Source organism: Oryx dammah, unplaced genomic scaffold (assembly GCF_014754425.2).
Source record: "Oryx dammah isolate SB20612 unplaced genomic scaffold, SCBI_Odam_1.1 HiC_scaffold_23, whole genome shotgun sequence".
NCBI classification, from domain to species: domain Eukaryota; kingdom Metazoa; phylum Chordata; class Mammalia; order Artiodactyla; family Bovidae; genus Oryx; species Oryx dammah.
In genome coordinates this window covers 32,301,740-32,326,338 of record NW_024070207.1, presented here as the reverse complement: position 1 = coordinate 32,326,338, position 24,599 = coordinate 32,301,740, and the positions used below count along the sequence as shown (strand labels likewise).

The following is a 24,599-nucleotide window of genomic DNA, read 5'->3' as shown; positions in this document are numbered from 1 at the left end:
AGACAGTATACACGCTGATGAGAATTCTCGGTTATCCTCCCATTTTCCTTCTTTATGAAAAGCTTCAGCCTTTCTTTTCCCATCTGCACCCTCCCCATCGCCATTGGACTGACTCTGGTATGGGTGACTGACTCTTTTCTGCTTCACTAATCCAGCACATTTATTCAAGTCAGATGCCTGCAATATGAATTCCTGACATTCAGTGTGTGCAGATTGAGATTATTAGAAAAATAATTCTAAAGAAATTGACTTCTGATATATGTTTACTAAGACTAAAGCAATTTAGTAGCTTGAGGTTTTCATTCAAGAAAATGAACGGCTTTTATCATATCTGATGGAAGGTTTCTTCTGGTAAGTCTGGCATATTCTGAGGCTGATTTCTGCTACATATATCAGAAGTTAATTCCTTTAGAATTATTTTTCTAATCTCAATCTGCTGAAATTAGATAGGTTGCCACAGGATAGCAGTATCTTCTTGTAACTGAGGAAGCAGAAAAGGGAGGGCGACTGAAAAAAAGTGTCTTCTCTTTGAACACACACACATACACACACACACGTGGTCTAATAGTTTTTTCTTAAACAGAAAATATCTATATAATGGGTAAGTCTGTTAATGGTAAATTAACACCAGAAACCTGCTTCATCTCTCTCCCCAGCCCTCCAAACATTCTCAGGATACCTAAATCAAAGAGAAACAGATTAAGGTGAACAGCAAGGCATGTTCTGTACTCAAAGTAAGATCAATCTTTATACATAGATCGCCTGATGTAGAAAACCCAAACATGAAGATACTTAGGTCTGCAAATAACCTAATCTGCATACCAGATGGATCTAAGGGGAAAAAACATAGACATTTTTCCACACATACATTTTTTTTTAATGTGAGCATAGAAAAACAGATGCTTTTGCTCCCAAAGGGTCTGTGGGCCTCTCTCAAGTAGTCTTATGGAGCAATTTAACTTCAAATCTCTAAAATTATGCAGATTAAGCATTAAATTGGAAAAGAAAGGGCCTCTAGAAAACCAACTCAACATTTTCTGAATTATTTTTAGCTGCTCAATAATACCCAGCCCCCAATTTCACAGAGAAGTGGATGGGGGTGTCAACAAGGGGACATCTACCCACAGTGGGTCGACTATGATTCACTGACTTCTGTAACAAATAATTCAATGCTCTGCTACATGCATGGTTCAGTGAGTTCGTATATAAGAGCTTTTTCTTCTGTGAATAAAACTATTGTCTAAGTCTCACTGAATGAGGATTGTGGCCCTTTTTTCTTTCAGGTCTTATTTGTGGGCATAAAAATAAATCTCCTTAAAACAATGAATTTTATCTACATTTCACACTTGTTCCCTTCTTGCATTGATCATATCTGCCATCACATCAAGCCATCCATCTTCTTCAACAAATCTTAGAAAGGCACAGCGAATACACAGCATGGATTTGGGAACTGGGTATTTCCTCCTGAAATTTCACAGTAGACTGTAAAATGGCTTTTATACTTGAAGTTCTGAAACTAATTCAGGAAGAGCGATTATAATTGCTATAAAAACAAAGTTGAATATTCTCTTGGTTACCAGAGTCATTAAAGAACTGAGGGTACAATTTATGCCTTGTTCGTTTGTAACAGATGGAAAGAAAAACGATTTAAGACTAACTGAACAAGAACCGCTGTCATTAACTAGTTCATTTGTGCACAGTATTACGCACAAGCCTTCTATCCCACCCTTCTTCCCACAAGCCCTGCACCAAAAATTCAAAAAAAGGAAAGACCAAGAGCAAAACATGACACTTTTGGCAGTGAGGCCTCACTTAGCTCATATCCATAGGATCGTTGCTGTCCTACGTAAGTAAGATTTTGAGATAATTGAAATGTATTATCTTAGGTATTGGGAATTTGAGCATTTCTGATGGAAACCTTCCCTAAAATATATTCTAATTTCCCCAGGTATTTCAGCAGAAATTACTGAACACAACAAGCCATACTCTGATGACTCAGGCACTCAGAATGAACATCCATGATTATACTGTAGTACAATGTCGGCTATTTTGTTTTTTTCCAGACTCCTCCTTCCTCTTTAAGTCAGTCCATCACTTCCTCATTCTAACATCACTCCCCTCTCTCCATAGACACCTCCTTCAATTTGTAGCTTTTCATTTACTGTGAACTGGAAAACCAAGATTGGTAGGAACTGTAAGTTAACTAAGAGTGAAGAAGGCACTGAAAGTAAAGATGAAGAAATAATTACAGCCTTTAAGTCTCTGTGACACCTAAAGGTTCCTATCTTTAGATAACTTTCTCATCTCTTCCAGTTTAAGCTTAATTTCAAAAGGGCAGTACTGTGAGAGAGCTACGTTCAAATAAGTGAGTTTGTTTGACACAGACCATCTGGGCATGGGTTAAAGTGGGTATTCTAATAGCTTCAAGTTTTTCTGAAGCAGAAACAATATCTTAGTAAATGACCCCTCTCCACAGTTATTTAACCCCACATCATTACATGATGCACATCCCAAACCCTTTTACAGATGTTATTCAGTTCGATCCTGACAACACTGCTGAGATAGGAAAGGCCAGGCTCATGGTCCAAGATTACAGATAAGGTGATGAAGGCTGGAGAAAGTTAAGTGATTTGCCTATAATCAAGCTGAGTATGTGACAAGGTTGGGCACCTGGGTTCTCTTTGAGGGGGCTCATCTAACAAAACTTATGTTTTCTATGGCTCCCTCTTGTCTTCCTGATTCTCCAAAGGAGACTAAAGCCTGTGTCTGGCGAGACAGACTTGCTCTGTTTCCTTTGGGCTCACTTCTTTATTTCTCTCCAAGCTCTCCCAGATGTCTCAGGAATCTGACTCATTTTTCTAACAGAACTCAAACCTCCCTGATTTTATCCTGTTGAGGGTTGTCAGGGAATTAAAAATTCAACAAATGTATGGTCCCAACTTGCCATCAAAAGTTAACAGATGTCACCAAAAAGGATGTTTTTTGCCAGCGGACACTGAAGAATACATCCCAGCAGATACCTAACAGCTCATTTTATGTCATGGTGGTGTGAGAAATCACCTCCTCAAGACAATCATTAACCTTTCATTCCCTCCATAAATAATCAGTTAGATATGTGGCTTATATTTTAAATTAATTGAAATCAGCTCTCTCCCTCTCTGGACTTGAAATGACTGAAAATAAGCATACTATTTACATATGTGTTTCCATTCCTCTATCCGTCCCAGCAGACTATGGATGTCTCTTCGTCCTCTTCTCCAAGAACCTAAAGTCATTATTGACATTTGATATTTAGTACATATTAAGAAACCATGTAATGTACTGCCAAGAGTGGGTTCTGGAGGTACACAGACCTATGTTCTAAGTCCAGCTTTAGTATTTCTTAGCTATATGGCCTTGGGTAAATTACAAAAATTCTCTTTGGTTGAGATTCCTCATCTCAAAATGAAACCAATGGTACTTAAGCTGTTAAATTGTTCCAGGGGATACAGCACCTAGCATAGTGCTTGACATATATTAGGCACTCAGTTAAGGGTAGCTGGTTTTAATATTATCATTATGGCCCTTTATACGTAGTTCTGGTTTGAGATGTACACAATATTGTTGTTTTCTCCAGTTGTTCTTAGAACCTTGACAGCTGTGCCCATAGAGGAATGTATGATGAAGTTTAATGGCCCCTTATTTGCACAGGTTCCAAATACGATATTCATACTTTTGTGTTATTTTTCTAGAAGAGGGCTCGTAAAGTGAAATTAGCTTCAAGCTTCTGTAAAACCTGGTTCTGCCTCTGGTAGTGTGTCTATTTTATCCCCCGCCCTGTTCCCACTCCCATATACTACTCTGCACATAGTCAGTCCTCAATAAAATGACATTTTATAAAATCCTTAATTAACCAGAATTTTTCCTTTACTTAACTGTAAGGAAATAAGCTTATGTCAGGTATTTCGTCAAAAACTTCCAAGTGCCAACTGATACATTTAGTTGGAAAGTATTCAATCCACTTATATGTTTTCAGATAATAAAAATGCAGTGTGTGAACTGTAAACCTTGGTGTTAATACAGTGTTTCTCATGAAAATTAGGCTAACAGTGATGACCTTAAGGCATGGCTTCTCAACATCAGCACTGCTGACACTTCAGGCTGGATAATTCTTTGTTGTGGGGGCTGCCCTGCGCACTGTCACCGCTTCCAGATAGGACAACCAAAATGTCTCCAGGCATCACCAGATGTCCTCTAGGAGAAAAATCCCCTCCCCCACAGCCTAGGGTGTCAGTCAGCACCAAAAGAGGTGCAGATGTTCAGTATTTCATATTAAGGTAGGAAAAGGCAGGCATGCATTTTAGGAAAGTGTTTTTTTCCCCTCAAATCACTTCTGCTAGAAAAGTTTTCAATAAGCCAAAGCAACCTCGATTAACCTGAAAATCCCATTAACCCCATTCCTTGTGTGTTCTATTCCCTAAGCATTCCAGATAAAGAAAGAAAAATGTACCATACATTCTATTTTCTAATTTGTATGCAAAGTTCAGCCCATTTTCTGGCTCATCAGCTAAGTACAGAAATCCAGTTCATGGGTGAGGGCTCATCAGCTTCATCACTTTTGCCATCTATTTTAAGTGACACTGATGCTACTGACCTGGAAGTTTAGAGAGCTTCTTTTGCCCCTGTTGTTGACATTTTTAACTTTCATATTAGCAGTTCGTCCGGTTATCCTTTGCCTGAAAGTAAAATGCAACAAAAAGCCATCTGGCCAAATTCACTATGATTTACTGTGTATAAAAGACCTAACACTTTGTCAATTATTTAAAAGTAATTCGCTGTAACCATCCTAATGATTGTGCAATTGAAAAATGTCCTTGAGTAAGCGATATTTATTATCTTTTATTTCTGCAGGTTGTGATCCTGGGGAAACATTCAAGAGGTTACCACTACATGCTCGCTAACCTGGTAAGAACAGCAGAGTTCAAGTTTTCTGGGGCATTATATCCTGTTTAGTTTGTGTCCCCTGTAATTATCCCAAAAAGAAATATGAGAGAAGCCTAATGTGTTTTTTAGACACTTGGAGACATGAGTCCATAAATACAAAAACCTGAATGCAATAGCCTGTTCTCAACTATGCTGTCTCTGTTTTAGCTGTGAAGCTTATATTCTCTCCTCATTTAAAAAAATAATAATTTGATATGATTCTTCACTGATTATTCTTAGATTTAACTTGGATTTGAAATGTCAACCATTTTAATCAGGTTTGAAATGTAAAACAAGGAACAGAGGATACAAGAAACAGACTCTTTCCCCCAATTAATCCAAGCGTATATGTACATTTGTACTGGATTTGTCTTTGTAGAAACAGTCCACTACCACATCTTTTCAAACCAGATGTGAAAAAGTACGCTTGAACAAGGAACATTCAGTAATCTTGTCAAAGGGTATAGCCTCCTTTCTAAGTATAGTAAAATCCAACTTGAATCTTTACCTCCAAAGTCCCCATGCCTTTAAACTTTGTAATATTCTAGAAATTAGTATTTCATTAAGGTTGGTTTATAGCTCTTCTTTCTCTGAAAGGACAATTGGTTTAGAATTATAAAATGGGTTCTAAATCGGTAATATCTGTTTGGCAGTGCTTCTGAATAATACTATCTCCCTGAAATGAAAGGGGAATGCTAAATTATCACTGATACTAAGAATCTATTAAATTATTACATAATATGAGTTCTAGCCCCAAATTTATTTCATTAGCACAAGAGAATCATTATAGAGCTCTTAAACCAAAAGAATAGAAACAAAGGTGAGAAATCATTGTAATTATATTCTTAGATTTCTTAAAGAAAAATATCTTATTTTGTTTTAATAATGATTTTTTTTAATGGGTAAGAAAATATTACTTAAACCTTCTTCTTAAGAAGTGTGTGCACTCAAACACTTTGGAAGATGAAAATTAGAGCTACTGCTTTGAAATGTTGTACGCCTCTTCTCCAATAAATTGCTCAAAGTGGAGCACTTCAGTCCATTGTAGGGACAAATGGCTTGATTCTTTGGGGAGGAGAAATCTTGATTCTTCATTTACATCTGAGTACATCCAATTTGTTTTTAGGAAACTGATAAGTAAAGGATGTTTGTTGACTCACTGGGGGTTAGACCAGGGCTTGGCAGGAAACATGGAAGTTACAGGAAGGTACCTGAGGCACTTACTGATGGATTTTTACCATTGCTTCCCCACCCATAAGTATTTTGCTTTCTCTCCTTCCTTCCTTCCTCCCTTTCTTTCTTCTTCTCTCTCCCTTTCTCCTCTCCTCTGCCTAGGGTTCACTCATCACTGATGGTACATGAGATGACTCTAGATATTGCACACACAAACTTTTTTTTATTATAATGGTAAACGTGTTTATTTACTATGCATTAGAAAACCATAAAACTAGCACATCAAAATCCAAATTCTATGGATGGTGTTACTTCATACAGGGTTAGAGATTTAACAACAAAGGAAATAAATTTTTATCTGTCAAATGTATCAAGTAAACAATAGCATGTTGCTATAAACAGATACAGCAAAATCTGTTTAGGGTGTATGCAGTTGTGGTGCTACATGGATGACTGAAGTTTGGGGAAGAGCATTGAACTAGGGGTCAGAAGGTTTGGATTGTCATACTGACTTGGCTACTAGCTAGCTATGGGACGTTGAGTAGGTCACTTCACCTTTGATGACCTCAGTTTCCTTGCTATAAAACTCAGATGGGAGTGGGGAGTTCACTGATGTATTGGTTGGGTCCTTTGGAAGCAGATACCAACATATAAGTGGAGGTACAAGACAATTTATTGGGAATAATACCTGTGAAAAATAAAAGAGAGAAGAACACAACACAGGTCTGATACCAGAGAAGGAAGGACGTTTCATAAAAAGATCTTCAGACCATGGGATAGCACAACAGGGAGCTCCCCCATTCTGCCCCTAAATGGCAAGCCATTGTACCCTAACCTTGCTAAGCCATTGTACCCCAACCTTGCTCAGCCATTGGCTGGCAGCTGTCTGGGAAGCACACACCTCTCGCCTGAGAACTGAGGCAAACCCTGAAGGCAGCTGAAGCTGGAGACTGTTGGCCAGCTTAAGTCCTGGAGGCAGTTTCTGTGTTAAAAGATCTGAGCCTGAACGAAGGACATCAATGACTGTCTCAGCTGGCCGAAGGTGACTAGATGATCTCTAAAATCCTTGCCCATCCTGGATTTCTAACTGGGCCTCCCTAATCCTACTGACAATCCTTCAGCACTTTGGTTTCCATTTGGAGAACCAGACCTGAAGGAAGGGGAAGAGTATGGAGTGATGGAACAGCAAGAGAGAATCATTAGGACAAGGCTGGGGAGAAGAATGGTCAGCTGGGTGCCTACCACAGATCTCAAACTTGTGCAACCATGGAATGATGCCTACTACAGGAATAAGCAAAGTCCATTTCCTCAGAAAGAACGGAATATATAGTGTCATGTCAGTCTGGATGAGGAAAACGTGAATTTGTTTGCCATACTTTCAGCAGCCATTCCTTCTCTTCCGCTAGTGGCCTTCTTTCCATTTACACCGAGCTACGTGTTTCCATAAGCTCCTGTTCTCTATATCAAATTTCATACGGTCAATACAGATAGGAATTGTTACTCATCTCTGATAAAATATGAGATGCATTATCTCTTCTGTGGTTACCAGATTTTTTAAGCAGATAAAAATACCCCAAAGACACATATACATATAAACACATAGCAAACCATAACAATTTAGACACCATTTAGATAATCAAAACCAGGTAAGTGGAGCTAAGAAGGTGTTTCCTTTCAAGATGAGCCAGCTGAACAAAAGTTGAGGACACACACAAGGGAACAAGTTCTTGTCTGAATCTTGGAGCAACAACTATACAGAACCACTCCCGCCTTCTACAAATGCAAAGTCAAAAACACTCACACTGCCTACCTAAGCTTTCCGGAACCACCTGCCCCAGAGCTCCAAACATCCCCTTTGCTACCGGGTCCTATCTATCTGGCAAAGACTTCCATGTGCTTTTACATGGACCTTTCCTGGTAGCAATCCTAAAATGAGAAGACTTGGATGTTCTGTGATTGCTTCAAGTCAAGGTCATGGTCACAGGTCAAGGTGTACATTTCAGAATGAACAACAGGATGCAAAAACTAACTTGTTGAAATCCCTGGAAGAAACAAAAGATTTCGGAGCATAGGCCAGAGATGTGATCTGGTCAGGGCAGAAGTGGACATGCCAATAGCAAACGAGTAAGTCTCTAACAAATTCTGTATCAGATGGTGGTGTCATTTCTTTTTTAAAAAATTTTAATGGAGTATGGTTGCTCTACAATATTGTGTTAGTTTCTGCTATACAGCAAAGTGAATCAATTATACATAAACATGTATCTCCTCTTTTTTTAATTTCCTTCCAAATTAGGTCACCACAGAGCATAGAGTTCCCTGTGGTATACAGTAGGTTCTCCTTAGTTGTCTATTTTATACATGAACGTGAAAGTGTTAGTCACTCAGTCGTGCCTGATGCTTTGCGATTCCATGGACTGCAGCCTGCCAGGCTCCTCTGTCCATGGGATTTTCCAGGCAAAGATACTGGAGTGGTTTGCCATTTCCTTCTCCAGGGGATCTTCCCGACCCAGGAGTCGAACCTGGGTCTCCTGCATTGCAGGCAGATTCTTTACCATCTGAGCCACCAGGGAAGCCCAATTTTATACATAGTAGTATATATATATGTCAATCTCAATCTTCCAATTCATCCTGCCCTCCCTTCCCCTCTTAGTGTTCACATGTTTGTTCTCTATATCTATGTCTCTATTTCTGCTTTGCAATTAAGTTCATCTGATTGTTATTTCCTCTTCCAGAACTCTTTTTATGGTGGAAATGTTTCTCTACTTTAGTACCAGAGGTAACCAGCATGTATACAATTTGTCAGTCAAGCAACATCTCTTTCTTTCATGGCAAGGTCCTGGATCAGGATCCTTTCCACTGCATTCCCAGGCATGTTGAGTATTGTGATTTGTTTCATATATATCAATAATAGTATGCAAAACCCTAGACTAACCTAGGCATAATGGGGGGGAAGCATTAGACCAGGAGCTCAGAGGAAGGTTTGAGTCCCAAGAACTGATCTGACTAGCCTGTGACAGTGAAACCTCTCTGAACCTGGTTCATCTATAAAATGAACAAATAGACCAGATCAAGGTTCTCCAAAGTATATTTGTACATGAGATGATTTTAGGTAATACATAGCAAACTTCTTAGACTGATTGGTTTTGCATCTATATTAAGTGTGTATTAGAAAAAGATTCACTCTCCTGTCAATTGTGTGAGGCTAAATTAGGTATTTAGGTTAAAAAACTTAGTCAACATAAGGAAAATATATGAGGTAAATAACAGTTCAGATGATCTACTTATATGGGAAAAAAACTGTAAAGGTGGTATGGTGGTTTAGTCGCTAAGTCATATCTGATTCTTTGCGACCCCATGGACTGTAGCCCACCAGGCTTCTTTGTCCATGGGATTTCACAAGCAAGATTACTGAGGTGAGTTGCCATTTCCTTCTCCAGAGGATCTTCCTGACCCAGAGATTGAACCCAGGTCTTCTGGATTGCAGGCGGATTCTTTACCAACTGAGCCACCAGGGAAGCCCCCAAAGGTGGTATATTAGAGACTAAAATTTGAAAAACATGTGAGGTGACTTCCAGCTCCTCATTTCTTCCCTCCTAGAGGGTCTGTTTGGACCAGGGAAAGCCTGGAGTGAAAGTTTAGGCACAGCAGCTGGGTGGACCCTGAGGATGTAAGTGGGGGAGCACAACCAGTGCATCATTAGCCTTGGAATATCAAGTCACCAGGCAGACTTCAAGTCAGTCCAAGTGGGCAAAAGCCAAGAGAGGTGTTGAGTGCCCTTAGTTACAATCTAAACAGAGCTGCAGCTCTGAAGGATCCATCAAAGCTGTCTAACAGTTCACACACACACACACATACACACACACCACACACACAAACGATCTGGGTTGAGATGGTCCAACAATAGATATTCAGTACCCAGCCCCCAAAATAAAACAAAAATCTCCAAGCATCTGAGGTGCCCCTGGGAGACTGAGACATAGTGGGACTCATTGAGTCCTGCACCAGTTAACTCAACCGTGGAAGACACGACAGTTTCCTTGCCTAGGCTGAGACTGATCCCAGGGTTGGGGACAATTGGGAGCCGCACAGGAGCAAGTAATGCAGTTTTGGTTGCAAGTCGTAAGGGGCCGTGGGAGCAGGAGATCAAGTTAGCCATTGTGCCAGGGGAGAAAGGGGAAAGGAAACTATCTGAGATGTCACCCTGCTGTGCTACATGTTTTATGTAGACTTTCTCTTTAATCTCTCCAGTGAGAAGAGCCTTCTTACCTACTCACTTCCCCAAGCTTTTTAGAGACTGGGAAATGGCCTCCAAAAAGACACATGATTTGTCCAGAGTCTCCCAGCGAATCCATTACCAAGCTAGGTTTCCAATCCACGTTGGTCAGACTCTTTACCAAGAGCACCTTGCTCTTCTCATTTTACCCATTCAAGCATCTCAGTGAGACAGAAGGACAGCCTCACAAAGGTCACAAAAGAACATTTGCAAAGACATACATGTATATGAATGATGTATAAACTATAAATTTATGAGGGTGAAGTAATCAGAAAGGCTGAAAGAAAAAAGGACAGCATCTCTATCAGTCCCCACGATACATTCATTTCTTATTCATTCTCTCTCTCGCTCCCTCCCCTCCTCTCCCCCTTCTCTTTCCCTCTCTCTCTAACACACACAGTCCTCTCCCCTGCTTTCTCATCCCCCTCCTTTCTCTTGCTCTCTCTTCTCTCTTTCCTTCCCCATCTGCCCCATTCATATGATTAGTTTGCCAGGAAATAATGATGGGGATTACTAGACTGTATCTAATTTTTCTAAAATTTTACTAAGACATAGCATTATTCAAAAAATTGAACCCCAAAGAGGAATCCAGGAGTAACCTAAGCTTGAACAAGTGACCTCTGCAGCTTACCAGATCTTGGGATGTACCTGAAACAGAGAGGGCCCATTCTGTTTAAAGAGAACACAATTTTGAATGAGACTGGGTCATGCTGTTTTGCTTGCCAGTAACAACTGTTCCCTTCTGCTCCCTTCCCCTCCCAGGCCTTCTTGTTCTGTTCTCTACTCTTTCCCTTCTTTTGTTCTTCCATTTTTAATATTCTAAATAAAAAATTCAAATGTTTACAGTCACATGTTGTGATCTCTGACACCTCAGCAGATGGCATGTAAACACAGAGCTCACTCGGCTGGAGCCTGGCCTTGCAGGCAAGGGCTTGAGCTCCCTCTGGTCCCCAGTGCCAGGAGCCCAGTCACCTACCCTGGGTACACAAGTGCTCTGGTGGTGCAGGATTGATGTTCTTCTCCAAACAGAGACAGGACGCAACAGAGTATCAAGGGAATGAGGAACCAGGACTGGGTGGGGGTCCAATGTCCTACTGTGCATTTAGAAAGGTACAGGCTGTTGTTAGCTTGAAGTAGCTAACTTTGCAACTCTCATTTCCCCTGTCCAAAAACACCTCCATTATAGTCATCCCTTTCTCCCCCTGAAATTAACAAGGAAAGATCACTTCCTACTCAATGTTCTAGCAAGATACATTGAAAGAATTCTATTTTCTCCCCCAGGGCCCCACATCATATCCTCTAAAACAGTGTTTCTCAAACTATCTGTAAAGAAAGGCCAGATTTCCCCCCAAATACTCACACAATAAAAGCACAACAAAAACAAATGACTAAAAAACATAAAATAAATGACATAAAATAATGCACAATTATTTAGTATTAGATTCAACAGCCATATTAACCTGGCAAATTGTTATAAAGGCTTACACTCAATTTCTTTCCTTCTATCATCTCACACTGATAACATCAGACCAGCACCAGTCTACACATACTTGCAGAAGAAAAAAAAAATGAACATTTTGGACAACCCAATTTAAAAAGAGAGAGAGATCAGTGGCTATTTTTCCCACTAATTGCACTTATGTCAACTCATAATTATTTGTATACAAATAACTCTCACTGGACTTAAGTGTTGTGAGGATAGGACCAATTTTGATATGGTTCACCATTGTACCAACAGATAGCACTTAGGTTTCAAAGTATGTTTGTTGATTGGATTAGAGAATAAAACAGGGAGTGAATAATACAAGCAACCTCTAATCAAGCGCTAATTTATGTAGCGTAATCTTTAACTCCATACATTACACCCTCTCAGGAGGATGTGCCTGCTTCTAGAAAAAGACTTGTGTCTCTCATTAGCAATCTGATAACTTGAGTCACCACAAGCACTATTCATTTCCCTATCAAAGCATCACCCAGATGAACAATTCAGATGGCACTAAAGGTACAGCCAGCCTTCATCCAAATTGTGAGATAGATGCTTGTCCTTGGCAGCTTTCCACCCTTCATTCTACTGCTTTTATCTTTCCTATAGGCAAGCCACCTTTCTCATTTCTCACCCATAATCTACCATCAACTCAATGAAAGTCACCCAATTTATCTTGTCTCTGCTTTCCTCTCTGTACAAAATGTACCCTAACAATAACATTGCATAAAGGAAATCTTCACATAATATCTTAAAATGAAGTACTCTAAAAGTAAGCCTTGAATATATTTATTTCCAAATCTTAATTATCTACACTACCAGAAGGAAAGTGAATTGCAGTATTATATGAATAAATCAAGGGAGACAGGATAATACCAGAGTCATTTGAATCTTTGGAAGACTGAGTTGTCTGGCTATTCTCAAATCAGGGACACTCTGTGTTTGGATGTCAGTTGTAGAACTAATGTTTTTGTAAAAGATGACCTTGGAGAATTAATCAAACATACCAATAGCTTCTGCTGCTGCTGCTGCTGCTGCTGCTGCTAAGTCACTTCAGTCGTGTCCGACTCTGTGTGACCCCATAGACGGCAGCCCACCAGGCTCCGCCATCCCAGGGATTCTCCAAGCAAGAACACTGGAGTGGGTTGCCATTTCCTTCTCCAATGCATGAAAGTGAAAAGTGAAAGGGAAGTCGCTCAGTTGTGTCCGACTCAGCGACCCCATGGACTGCAGCCCACCAGGCTCCTCCATCCATGGGATTCTCCAGGCAAGAGTACTGGAGTGGGGTGCCATTGCCTTCTCCATATCAATAGCTCACAAGCCCTGAATTGGGCACAGAGGTCATGGTTGGTTTTATACTGTTGGATTCAGATGTGGGCAACAGTGCACTGGCTCATAAAGAAGTGATGTGACTGAGAAGCAATCCAACTGATGAAATATAGCAAAACTTACAAATCTAACTTCTGGAGATGATATTCATATTGTCAACAAATCTTGCCTGCGTTGCACAAAGGCAAATAGTCAAGTGTACAGATACTTAGAACATAGGAAGTGAGAAAGTCGAGTTTCAACTTGCCCTACCTGTGAGCAGGATTGCCTCCAACCATTCTTTACCTTCTCTCATCTCCTTTAATCTCTCCCTCTGCACATAATTTACTGGACCAACCAAAGGAAAGGAGACCACCATGGCAGTGAGCAAAAAACAAAAACAAGAAAATAAAATACAATTTCAACCAAACAGAATTGGTAAAATGCAAGGAGCACTAGAATTTGATATCTAGTCTAGACACAAAAAATGTTTGAGTATCTGATCATCACATCTAGTTATTAAAATCCCTATTAAATAATAAAATGGGCTCAACAGAAATTCCTCTTAGTACAGCAGGGGATTTGGAATCTTGCAGTCACTTAGCAATAAGATTGTGGAGTTTATACATAAGTGTATTACATGGAAAGCACAGGAAGACATGTGACAATGAAGGAGGACAAGAGCCCATAAGCAGTTAGGATGTGCCAGAGCCTATGTAATAACTAGCAAAAGAGGGGCACAATTGGCCTTACTAACTGGTAGCAAATACAGAGGCAACTTTAAGATGTTTCTTCATCATTATTTACTAACTGAAATGGTACTTGAAGAGTGAAACTTCAGTAGACACCCAGAGCTCTAAATGATGAAGTGAGGGCCTTTGTAGACAGAGGAAACAAAAATACAAAGGTTTAGAAGGGCATGATGTGGCTAGACTGTGAAAGCATGAGGCCTGTTGAAGGAAAAGGTGTGGATAAGGCCAAGAGAACTAAAGATAACAGATAATGGAAATCCTTGAAGGTCAAGCCAGCATATTTCAGATGTTACTATGTCTGTAGAAAGTAGGGAGTCATTGCAGTGATTTCAGGAAAGGAGTATTATGCTCTAATGGGTGTTTTAGGAAGATAAATTTATTATGCAAAGAATAAACTGGGAAAGTAAAGAACTAGAGCACCAGCTAGGAAGCCAAGACAATGATCTAGGCCAGTGGCTGTTAAGCTCACTTGGTGCTTCATTCATCTGTTGAGTTTTTTGTTTTTTTTTTTAAACCAGGTGGTTGGGTCCCATACCCAGTGACCCAATTGGCCTAAAGTGCCACTAATTGAAAGAAAGGGTACAGAAAGAGGAAGAGATTTTAAGGGAATATAACAGTTTTTCTTTGGGGCACATTCTTTTTAAGATGCACTTGGAATAAGGAAGTTAATTTAGTGGGTAGACAGAAAAAGGGGTTCTACAGTATAAGAAAGGTTCTAATTGGAAATTCATTGGTATCTCATGCAGCATGAATTTGACTTGAACATTCTAAAAGAAAACAAAATGAGTTATCCTTTTCCACAAAAATATTAAAGAAATCTATTGGAACACATTTTGTCTTTGGTAAAAATATATTATTTTAAGGTATATAATTTTTAATAGCAGGTAAAGTTCAGTGAGGAAAACAGAATTCACAGTACAGAAATTGCATTTGAAGACAGAAGCCTGGCATGCTACAGTCCATAGGGTCACAAAGAGTCAGACACAACTGAGTGACTGAACTGAACTGACATTTAAATGCATGTATTAAATAAGAAAATACATGTTTTCTGCCCTTTTATAAGTAGTTGCTATTGGAAGACGTACTTGGGACAAGCACTTAAAGCCTGAAACAAATGTGAAAACAAACTAAAAAGGCTTAAAGAACTTTAAATGTTAATTTTGTTCTGAACCAAAGGTATGAGTTAAAAAGTAAAAACTTGTAAACTTACTTATCACGTATTTAGCTTGGTAATCAAATGTGAGAATAAAAAAACTCCATCTGTATTCACATGTATTGCTATCTGGTCACTGCGTTACTTCTGCTCACAGCAGGACTCAGGGGACAGGGTCAGAAATGCAAGATAAACAGGAAGCTGGGCCTGTGGTGCTGGATGAAGCCTGAGTGGGGGTAGTTAACATGTGTGGGGAGGCCTCATGAAACTGCTCAGACATGGCTGACTGAGAAAACTGTCTTACCCATGGGTGTTTCTGTCAGGGAGGAGTGAGGATGGAACTTTCTGGAAAAGGTCACATGATAAAGATCAACGAATAAGTAGCAGCTCAGGAGTGGAGTCTTAGATAGCTGGCTGTAAGAATAATTTGACAGCTAGTAGGATGCATACTTTATTACTCCCTAACCCTTGCAATCCCATCTTTTTCCTCTTTTACTTTTTGGGTTTGAGTGTTGAAAGCCTAACTCCTTCATTTGATTTTTACAGAAGCTTTAGGCAACTAGGGATTCTAATTTCCCAACATAGCTGATTATGGGTGACCATCCCCAAATACTGGACATGGGGGATTAGGAGGCATAAAACATCTCCTTTTAGCCTGAAGCGCTTTCCTAAAATATCTGTCTCTACATATTACCCCTGCTCCTTCTTTGTTTTCCATTTTTACCTAATAGCTTTTAGGTGATAAAATCTGTGTGCAATTTGACCAAAGCTTCAGGGAGGCCAGACAGAGACTTCAATTCTTAAAAGAACAAACAGAATGGCAAAGTCCCTCTTGTAGATCACAAAGTGAGAGAAAAAAAACTGGCCAGGAAACTAATCATTCAGCCAGAGGTGCCCATTCAATATCCATTTTCACTCTCCTTACTCCCGCAATGCAGAAAACACAGATTCAACCCCTGGGTCGGGAAGATCCCCTGGAGGAGGGCATGGAACCCACTCCAGTATTCTTGCCTGGAAAATCCCATGGACAGAGGAGCCTTGCTGGCTACAGTCTATTGGGTCACAAAGAGCTGGACACGGCTGAGCCACAAAGCAACTCTTAGAGATTGGTGCTGGATGGCTAAACCTGTTACAATCAGTTTTTTAATAAGGTTTATGGAGGTCAGGAAATCAAAATTCCCCAAAGTATAGAGTTTGGGTGAAAAACATCAACTGAAGATCACCAAAAGGTAATTAAAAAAAAAAAAAAGACCAGGAAGCACTGACTTCTAATACCTCCCATCCTATCACTCCCTCCCCTTTATCATTTTTTCCCCTGCTACTGGATCTATGGCAGTCAGACTAGTTTCCACCCCCCACCCCACTTTGGCAGAATCTAATCTATGAGGAAATTTTTTAATTGGAGGATGTTGTGTTGTATATCAACATAAATCAGCCATAAGTATACATATGTTCGCTCCCTCTTGAGTCTCCCACCACCCACACCCCACCCCTCTAGGTCATCACAGAGCACCGGCTGAGCTCCCTGTGATATACAGCAACTTCCCACTGTCTATTTTACACATGGTAGTGTATATATGTCAAAGCTACTCTCTCAGTTTGTCTCACCCTCTCCTTACCCTCTGTTTCCACGTGTCCATTCTCTATTTCTGCATCTTTATTCCTGCCCTGCAAATAGGAGAAGGCAATGGCAACCCACTCCAGTACTCTTGCCTGGAGAATCCCATAGACGGAGGAGCCTGGTAGGCTACAGTCCATGGGGTCGCTAAGAGTCGGACTCGACTGAGCGACTTCACTTTCACTTTTTTACTTTCATGCACTGGAGAAGACAATGGCAACCTACTCTAGTATTCTTGCCTGGAGAATCCCAGAGACAGAGGAGCCTGTTGGGCTGCCATCTATGGGGTCACACAGAGTTGGACACAACTGAAGCGACTTAGCAGCAGCAGCAAATAGGTTCATCACTGTGGTCAGACTGTTTCTAACTTCCATCATCCTGCCACTATGTCCCCCTCTATCACCATCATTTTATTGCCCTTCTCAGACACTCTGGCTGTTGTTTGGCCTTTTGTCTGTGTTCTTGCCTTTAGGTTGGTTTCAAGGATTCACAGCTTTAACTTTACCACTTTGACTGCTGTGAGTGTCTTGCAAAATGAAAATTATTACAAAAGGAGTTCCTGGAACCAGACACCTCCAACCATGGATCTAGATCCTCAGTCCTAAAATAACTGTGATTCTCAGTTTATGCCTTTTACACTATTTTAACAAATAGTCTCATGCTTGCTAAATGTTTTGTGGTTGCCTCTCCCCCATCCATGTCATTAATGAGCCTATGGGGAAAATCAGGCCTCTGTTTACAATCCTCATAGACTGGACTCTTACAACAATAGAATGTACTAGAGAACAGACTTGTGGTTGCTGGCTGATGGGGGAAAGGGATGAATTGGGAGTATGGGAACAGCAGATGCAAACTATTATATATAGAATGGATAAACAACAAGGTCCTACCTTTTAGCACAGGAAACTATATTTAATATCCTATGCTAAACTATAATGGAAAAGAATAGGAAAAAGTATATATATATATGTGTGTGCGTGTGTATGTGTGTATATATATATATATATATGTATGTATATATGAAAGTGAAAGTGAAGACACTCAGTTGTGTCCGACTCTTTGTGACCCCATGGACTGTAGCCTGCCAGGCTCCTCCACCCATGGGATTTTCCAGGCAAGAGTAGTGGAGTGGGTTGCCATTGCCTTCTCCAATATATACATACATACATAGGTGAGTCACTTTGCTGTACAGAAGAAATTAACACAACCCTGTAAATCAACTATACTTCAATTAAATTTTTTAAATAATCATAAAAAATAGACTGTAGCAATTTGTGAAGGAAACAGTATCTGCATTAACAAACTGAATGCAGATGGAAGGACATGACTGAGCAACTGAGCACAGGAAGGTGGTCCTTCTGTGCAAACCTAGCACATAGCTAGAACTTGAACCTCAACTTGAAATTTCTATAACTGCCTTTCATCTTTTATTTCCCCCTTTATCATCCAGATGGTTGAAGGTCATTTCTGTTGCATTAGGGTCTGCTTAGAGTTTTAGACAGACATAGTCCCATCTCACGGTCTCAATGTATGGATGAATAAGATGTCTTAAAATAATCACACAGGTCAAGAAAGTGAACCAGGAGCCAGCCAGCTCCTCCCCTGACTCAGGACATTTCTCCTAACTTCCCCTATCATACCAGAATACTCCTTGCCAGCACCATTTTTTCCCCTGTCTTATATACCCGGCATGGTTTGTTTTCGTTTTCAGTGTCTTTACTTGGCTTTCAGGGATACACAGCCTCAATATAAACACCATGAAGGGGTATGACCAGCTCAATAACTAAAATCCAGCAACATATTCTAGGAAAATGCAGTGTCTTAAATTTAGATAGCAGAGAAGACCAGTAGCCTGGCACCTCTTACTTTTTAGCCAGAATCCATCTTTTATTAACACACTATCAGTTCCTACCACTCCTCTTTTTTTTCTGCCTCCTTATTGTATGTTTGCTGGTCACCGTTGTTGCATTAGTTATTTCACTGAAGCTGTGTGTAGCCTTAAGCCCCAATTCTCAACTATGGTTTTACATGATAATAGACTCTAGAAACATTTTCTAGAAATAAGCAATGGGATAAATATTGGAGGTGGACCAGGAACCAGCAAAATCTCCCTTCTTAGCCATCTCCTCTCTCATAATTTCCATCTTTCTTCCACTGACTCTCCCCTTTACCATCCATGTTTGTTGATCATTTATTTTGTGTTAATGTCTTTTGAGAGGTTTTAAGAAAGTCAGTCTCAACTTTCCCACCTTGAAGACTGTGATTCACCAGCCTAAGGAAGAGATCTAACCAGAGGTAATGAATGGGTGAAATGCTTTAAAATAATGGGATAATCTCTTGAGTCCAAATGTCATTATTATAATCTTTCCATTTCTGTGTCTTTGGTTTCTATTTGCTTTGTCAGTAATTGAGAAAGATGTGTTAATTCTCAGTTTGATTCTTAAAAGTAAATTTAGTACTATTGGTTTCAGTCATGTCCGACTCTTTGTGACCCCATGGACTATACAGTCTATGGAATTCTCCAGGCCAGAATACTGAAGTGGGTAGCCTTTCCCTTCTCCAGGGGATCTTTCCCAACCCAGGGATCGAACTCAGGTCTCCCACATTGCAGGCAGATTCTTTAGCAACTGAGCTACAAGGGAAGCCCAAGAATACTGGAGTGGGTAGCCTATCCCTTCTCCAGTGGATCTTCCTGACACAGGAATCGACCAGGGTCTCCTGCATTACAGGTGGATTCTTTACGAACTGAGCTATCAGGGAAGACCTTGGTCTTAAATATAATAATAATAATAATAATGGGATAGGAGAAGTAGGAGCAGGAGAGCTAGCCCCTGCCCCTCAGTCCATACTTCTCTTCTAACATCCATCTTCGTACACTTTTTCATTGATTCCATTTTCCTTTTTGGATGTTGTATCATCACCTCTGCTGTGTGTCTTTACATTGGTTTGGGGGGATTTTCAGCCTGCTTTTAGTGTTACAAGTGTCATAACCATAAAAATCCAAAGATTATTATGGGATGCTGCAATGCCTTCAAATGGGAGAGGAGGAGAAAGACCAGAATCCAACCAAAACTGCCCTTTAAATAGACCCTCTCTCTGAATTGCCATCAGCCTTCTCTTTCCTCCTTTCCCCTCCTGTGTGTTAGATGTCAGCTCTGCTGCATTAGTGAATGTCTGAAGAGGCTATAGAAAGAATCAAGCTTTAATTTTTACAATCCTGTGAATTGTCAGTGGCATTTGAATCATGTAATTTAACAATAGTTGATACCAAAAGAAAATTCTTTAAAAAATAAATGTGTTAGAAATAGATGGACAATCAACTCCTGCCTTTAGCCAGAACAGCTTTCTTTATATCCCCTTCTTGCCTGATTTCTCTTTTTCCCTTTTATGTCCTTGATAATTGTTGGTTAGCTCTGCTGCATTCGTGTTTTTTTCAGAGGGATTAGGGAAAATCCAGCCTTGATTATCTCAAACTTGAGAACTGTGACTCACTGCATCTAAACACTGGGCACCGGGGCAACATTCAAGCTGTAGAATCTGATAAGAGATCACAAACAAACTGTACACAAATAGGACAGAGGCAGAGTTAGGACCAGGAGCCAGCCTACTTTTGCCCTTTAGCAGTAAGATCTCTCCTTTCATCTTCCTAAAAATCTATTACCTCCTTTTTTTGTTTGTTTTTTATATTATTTTGTTTTGTTTTTGGCTGCACTGTGCGGCTTGCGGGATCTTAGTTCCTTGGCCAGGGATCAAACCCGTGCCCCTTTGCAGTGGAAGCACAGAGTATTAACCACTGGACCACCAGGGGAAGTCCCTCTCCTTTCTTTTTCTACCATACTTCTCTCTCCATTTTGTCGATGGGGCTGTGTTAGGCTTTCTGCCCATGTGGATGGGTTTCAGCCCTCAGGGCAGTTGGCAAGAGCTAATGTTGTGGAGGTCTTGCCAGATGAACAAGCCATTTGAGGTGACCTTCCCTGGGTTGATTGGTGCTGCTGAGGATGCATTCCAGGCTATTCCAGTCTGTGAAGTGCCAGAACATAATCCCAGCTATGTGTGTCATAAAACATGGGCTGACTGAGAAACTTCTAGGTCCTCAGTGATATGGTTGCTGTGAGGTAGAAACATGAGTGCAGAGTGTTCTTATGGAGATACTTCCAAATTATAGTATGTTTAACAGGGAGGAAGACAGCCAAGCGGGAATACATGGGGCCTATGTGGCAGAGCAGAGTAAATGGAGGTGATCGGTGAGGTAAATTTACGTTGGACCCCTCTTTTTAGTGTCTCTGCTGAGAAAAAGGTAGTGAGGTAAAATGTTTCTGGGGGGTGCTGTGGTGAGTAACAAGACTGAAGTGCTGGCTTTTATGCCTTAAGGCAGATGTGAGATTTCTGGGATCTTTTCTCTCGCCCTTCCTGTTGTTAATCCTGTGTTGCCATTTTAATATGCTATAGTATGAAGGAAATGGGAGTGTGAGGCTTATCCAAAGTATAAATGGCACAGAAAATACTATTTCCTAGGGCAGACAATGGCCATTGACCCTGGGGACCAAAATGGTGGCAGAAGCTTTCTTAATCCTTTTCTTTCAAAGAAAGGGGCTCCCTCTTTCAGGCCAACACAAGAGCCCCCACCAGCAGACAGATGGACAGTTTGCCATACAATGCCATTGTTTGCCATACAATGCTCTTGTGTAATACTTTTTAACTGGCAAATATGGTTTGGCACAGCAAATGACTTAAAGCCATTTGTTGAAGTTTTGTCCTCGGCTCTCTATTTATATGTATGTTTAGGGGGTAAGAGTTGGGAGTTGGATAATAGTTAGGCTTAAGCCCCATCTGGAGCCTCTGTGAGCCTTTACACACAAGCAAGCCTTTCTGCTGATTGTTGTGCAAAGGGGAACAAATGGGAGAAATCAGAGTCTTTGTTTATTTCAGGAAGGAGACCTTTGGGAGAAAACTCATCCTAACAAGTTAATGTTCATTTTAAAAACATCTTGTGATCATTGGAAAGGAGGAATAGTTCTCAGTGATGCAAACTCTTTGGCTCATATTCCACATATGAAAGGAAGAGGAATGGGGTGAAGAGTAATAACTGAAAACGCTGCTTCACTAAAATATTTTCTATGATTGCCTTGTTGCCCATACTAAAGAAACAGAGAATTAAAAGAAGCAGGCATCAGAATGGTAACTAGAGAGGCATACAAGAGCAGGGCTTCTGGGTATTAGTTACATTCATGCGTTCAGGTTGTGAAAATTCATCAGCCTATACTTAAAGATGTGTGCAATTTTCTATATGATTATTATACTTCAATGAAAACTTAGAATGCAAAAATAAAAGAGAACTTTTGAGAACTAGTAGGGATTTAAGTAATATAGTGTATGCATTTATCAACCCATTGAGTGGTATATTTAAGATCTGTGCATTTTATTGGACATAAATGTTATCAAAAGAGAGAAAGAAAGGGGGGTTTCCCTGGTGGTTCAGTGGTTAAGACTTTGCCTTCCAATACAGGGGATGCAGGTTCAGTCCTGATTGGGGAACTAAGATCTCACATGTGTTGGGCCCAAAAAACCAAAATGTAAAAAATGAAAGCAATATTGTAACAAATTCAATAAAGACTTTAAAAAGAAAGCCTTTATTTTTTTCAATTTTTAAAATAAATTTATTTATTTTAATTGGAGGTTAATTACTTTACAATATTGTATTGGTTTTGCCATACATCAACATGAAAGCCTTTAAAAAAAAGAAGCAGCAGAAGAAGGAAGGAAAGGAAGGATGGAAACTTCAAGTGCTGAACTCTAGTTAATGACCTACATGCTGAAGTCTTTGGTATGAAGTATTCTAACATCTGAAACTTTCTTTGAAAAGCATCCAAAAATATGAAATGGACTGATGGATGGATAGAAAAATGTTAATTGTGAAATCTGAAGTGACTACTTCATTTTCACTGTATAATTCTTTCAACTTTATTTTTGAAACAATTTTATATGTAAATGTTGGGGAGGAGAATCTAAAGGAAGGGGAAAGAATTCTTTAAATTTATTTATGAATATAAATATTGGCTCCAACCCACTGAGGACCTAAGGGCATCAAAAGCAACTAGCAAGAGACAGTTATCCAGCAGAAATAGCAGGAACTCCTGGGAGAAGTGTCTCAGAAAATAGCAATGCCCACTGGAACTGGTGATACCCAGGTGAAGATGGCATGATAGGAACATGAAGAGATTCCTTCAGGAGGCTTAGGTGGCAGAGACAACAGACAGACACCAGAACAAAAGAAGAAGAAAATGGTGGCTGCTATGAAGTAGATGTCAAAGCTCATTCATGGACTCATGTGAGACATACCCTGGGGGTTGTACCATCACATACAACCAAGCTGTCAGTTTCACTCTTTGGCATTTTTGTAAATTACAAATGTTGAAATTACTCATCATTCAAATCTGAAAAGCAATCTGCTGTCTTTGGCATGTTAGCTAGGGCCAACTTTTTAAACAGTTTCCAGTTATATGAATCATTGTATTTGTATTCATTGAAGAAATATTAAAATATATAGGTAAATGAAAGAAATAAAAACATTCACTTAAAATTGACTCTGATGTTTGTCATTTCAGCCACTACACCAAATAAAAACATGGGCACTAAAATGGAAGGATGTATATTTTCTCCATCATGCCTGTAGTTTCAGAGTGCCCTAAAAATTAGTCGGTATCAGGGGTTGTTTGGTTTTTGTTGAGATATAATTGACATGTAACCATGTGTCCAGGGTTGTTTTTTTTTTTTTTTTTGATTGCTAAAGAAGGATCTTGGGAAAGAAACTTTCATTTCTTCCTTAGCATTGTAACAGATACAATGAGTAAGAATGCATGACCTCTCACAATCACAATTCTCTCTCAATCTCTTTCTAGGGTTTTACTGATATTTTGCTAGAAAGAGTCATGCATGGAGGAGCCAACATTACAGGATTCCAGATTGTCAACAACGAAAACCCTATGGTTCAGCAGTTCATTCAGCGCTGGGTGAGGCTGGATGAAAGGGAATTTCCTGAAGCCAAGAATGCACCACTAAAGGTAATGTTTCACAGCATGTAGAAACCTTAGGCCAGCTTTCCAGAGCATCTCAGTATGGCCTTTGTATATTTATGGCTATCCAGTGATCAAGTGGTTGTCCCTCAGAAGTGTTTCAAGGATGCTAAAACACAACTGCAGGTGATGCTCCTGCATTTGAAAACTAAATTCACAAATAAAGAAGCTATTGAGAAGGAGGTCTTTTAAACCCAGTGTTTGGAAATGGTAACTTAATTTTTTAATGAATTTCATTTTTAATATGCTTATAACTTACAATTTTACAAGAACCTAAATTGGACAAAAGGTGGGGGCAGTGGGAATAGGTAAGGAAAATTGATAGTCTGAAATGGAAAATTAGATTTTACATTATTGATGTGATTGCTTTGTGTTAGTAAGTTTCATGAATCTCAGAATACCCAAGTGAATTAGGTTCTAATACAGAGTATGTGTTGCCCATGCATATATTGAATGGAAATATTTTCCTGCCTACAAAAGTGTCTTTAAATAATTAGATTACCTAAGTTGCTCGTTTTCATGAAATCAAGATAAGAACATTAAAAGCAGAAAGCTATGCTTAAAGTGCACATTTTTCATTCGTGTTCCCCTATGGCTAGAAATCCTATTATTTTAAAATCAGGAATTAAAACAGATAAATGGGGGAAAGCTATTCATGTTACACAAAGGATGTTTCCAGTGAATTTTAAGTAACCCATTCCCTTAGTGCATTGATTTAAGCATGAAACAGACTTTAAATTCTTCCTTCCTGATACAGTGAACGCATGTATGTACCATGACTGTGGGATCCTTGTGATCTAGATG

At 39.7% G+C, this 24,599-nt stretch overlaps 1 protein-coding gene across 4 annotated transcripts in view; it reads left to right on the top strand.

Moving 5' to 3' along the window:
- The window catches only part of GRIA3 (glutamate ionotropic receptor AMPA type subunit 3), a 310,974-nt gene that overhangs the window by 190,700 nt on the left and 95,675 nt on the right, over window positions 1-24,599 (top strand). For all 4 annotated transcript variants that reach the window (XM_040265228.1, XM_040265226.1, XM_040265227.1 and 1 more), the window contains 2 exons: window positions 4,891-4,944; window positions 23,622-23,783. In XM_040265228.1, coding sequence (XP_040121162.1) covers window positions 4,891-4,944; window positions 23,622-23,783 — 216 coding nt within the window. The remainder of the gene's footprint in view (window positions 1-4,890; window positions 4,945-23,621; window positions 23,784-24,599) is intronic.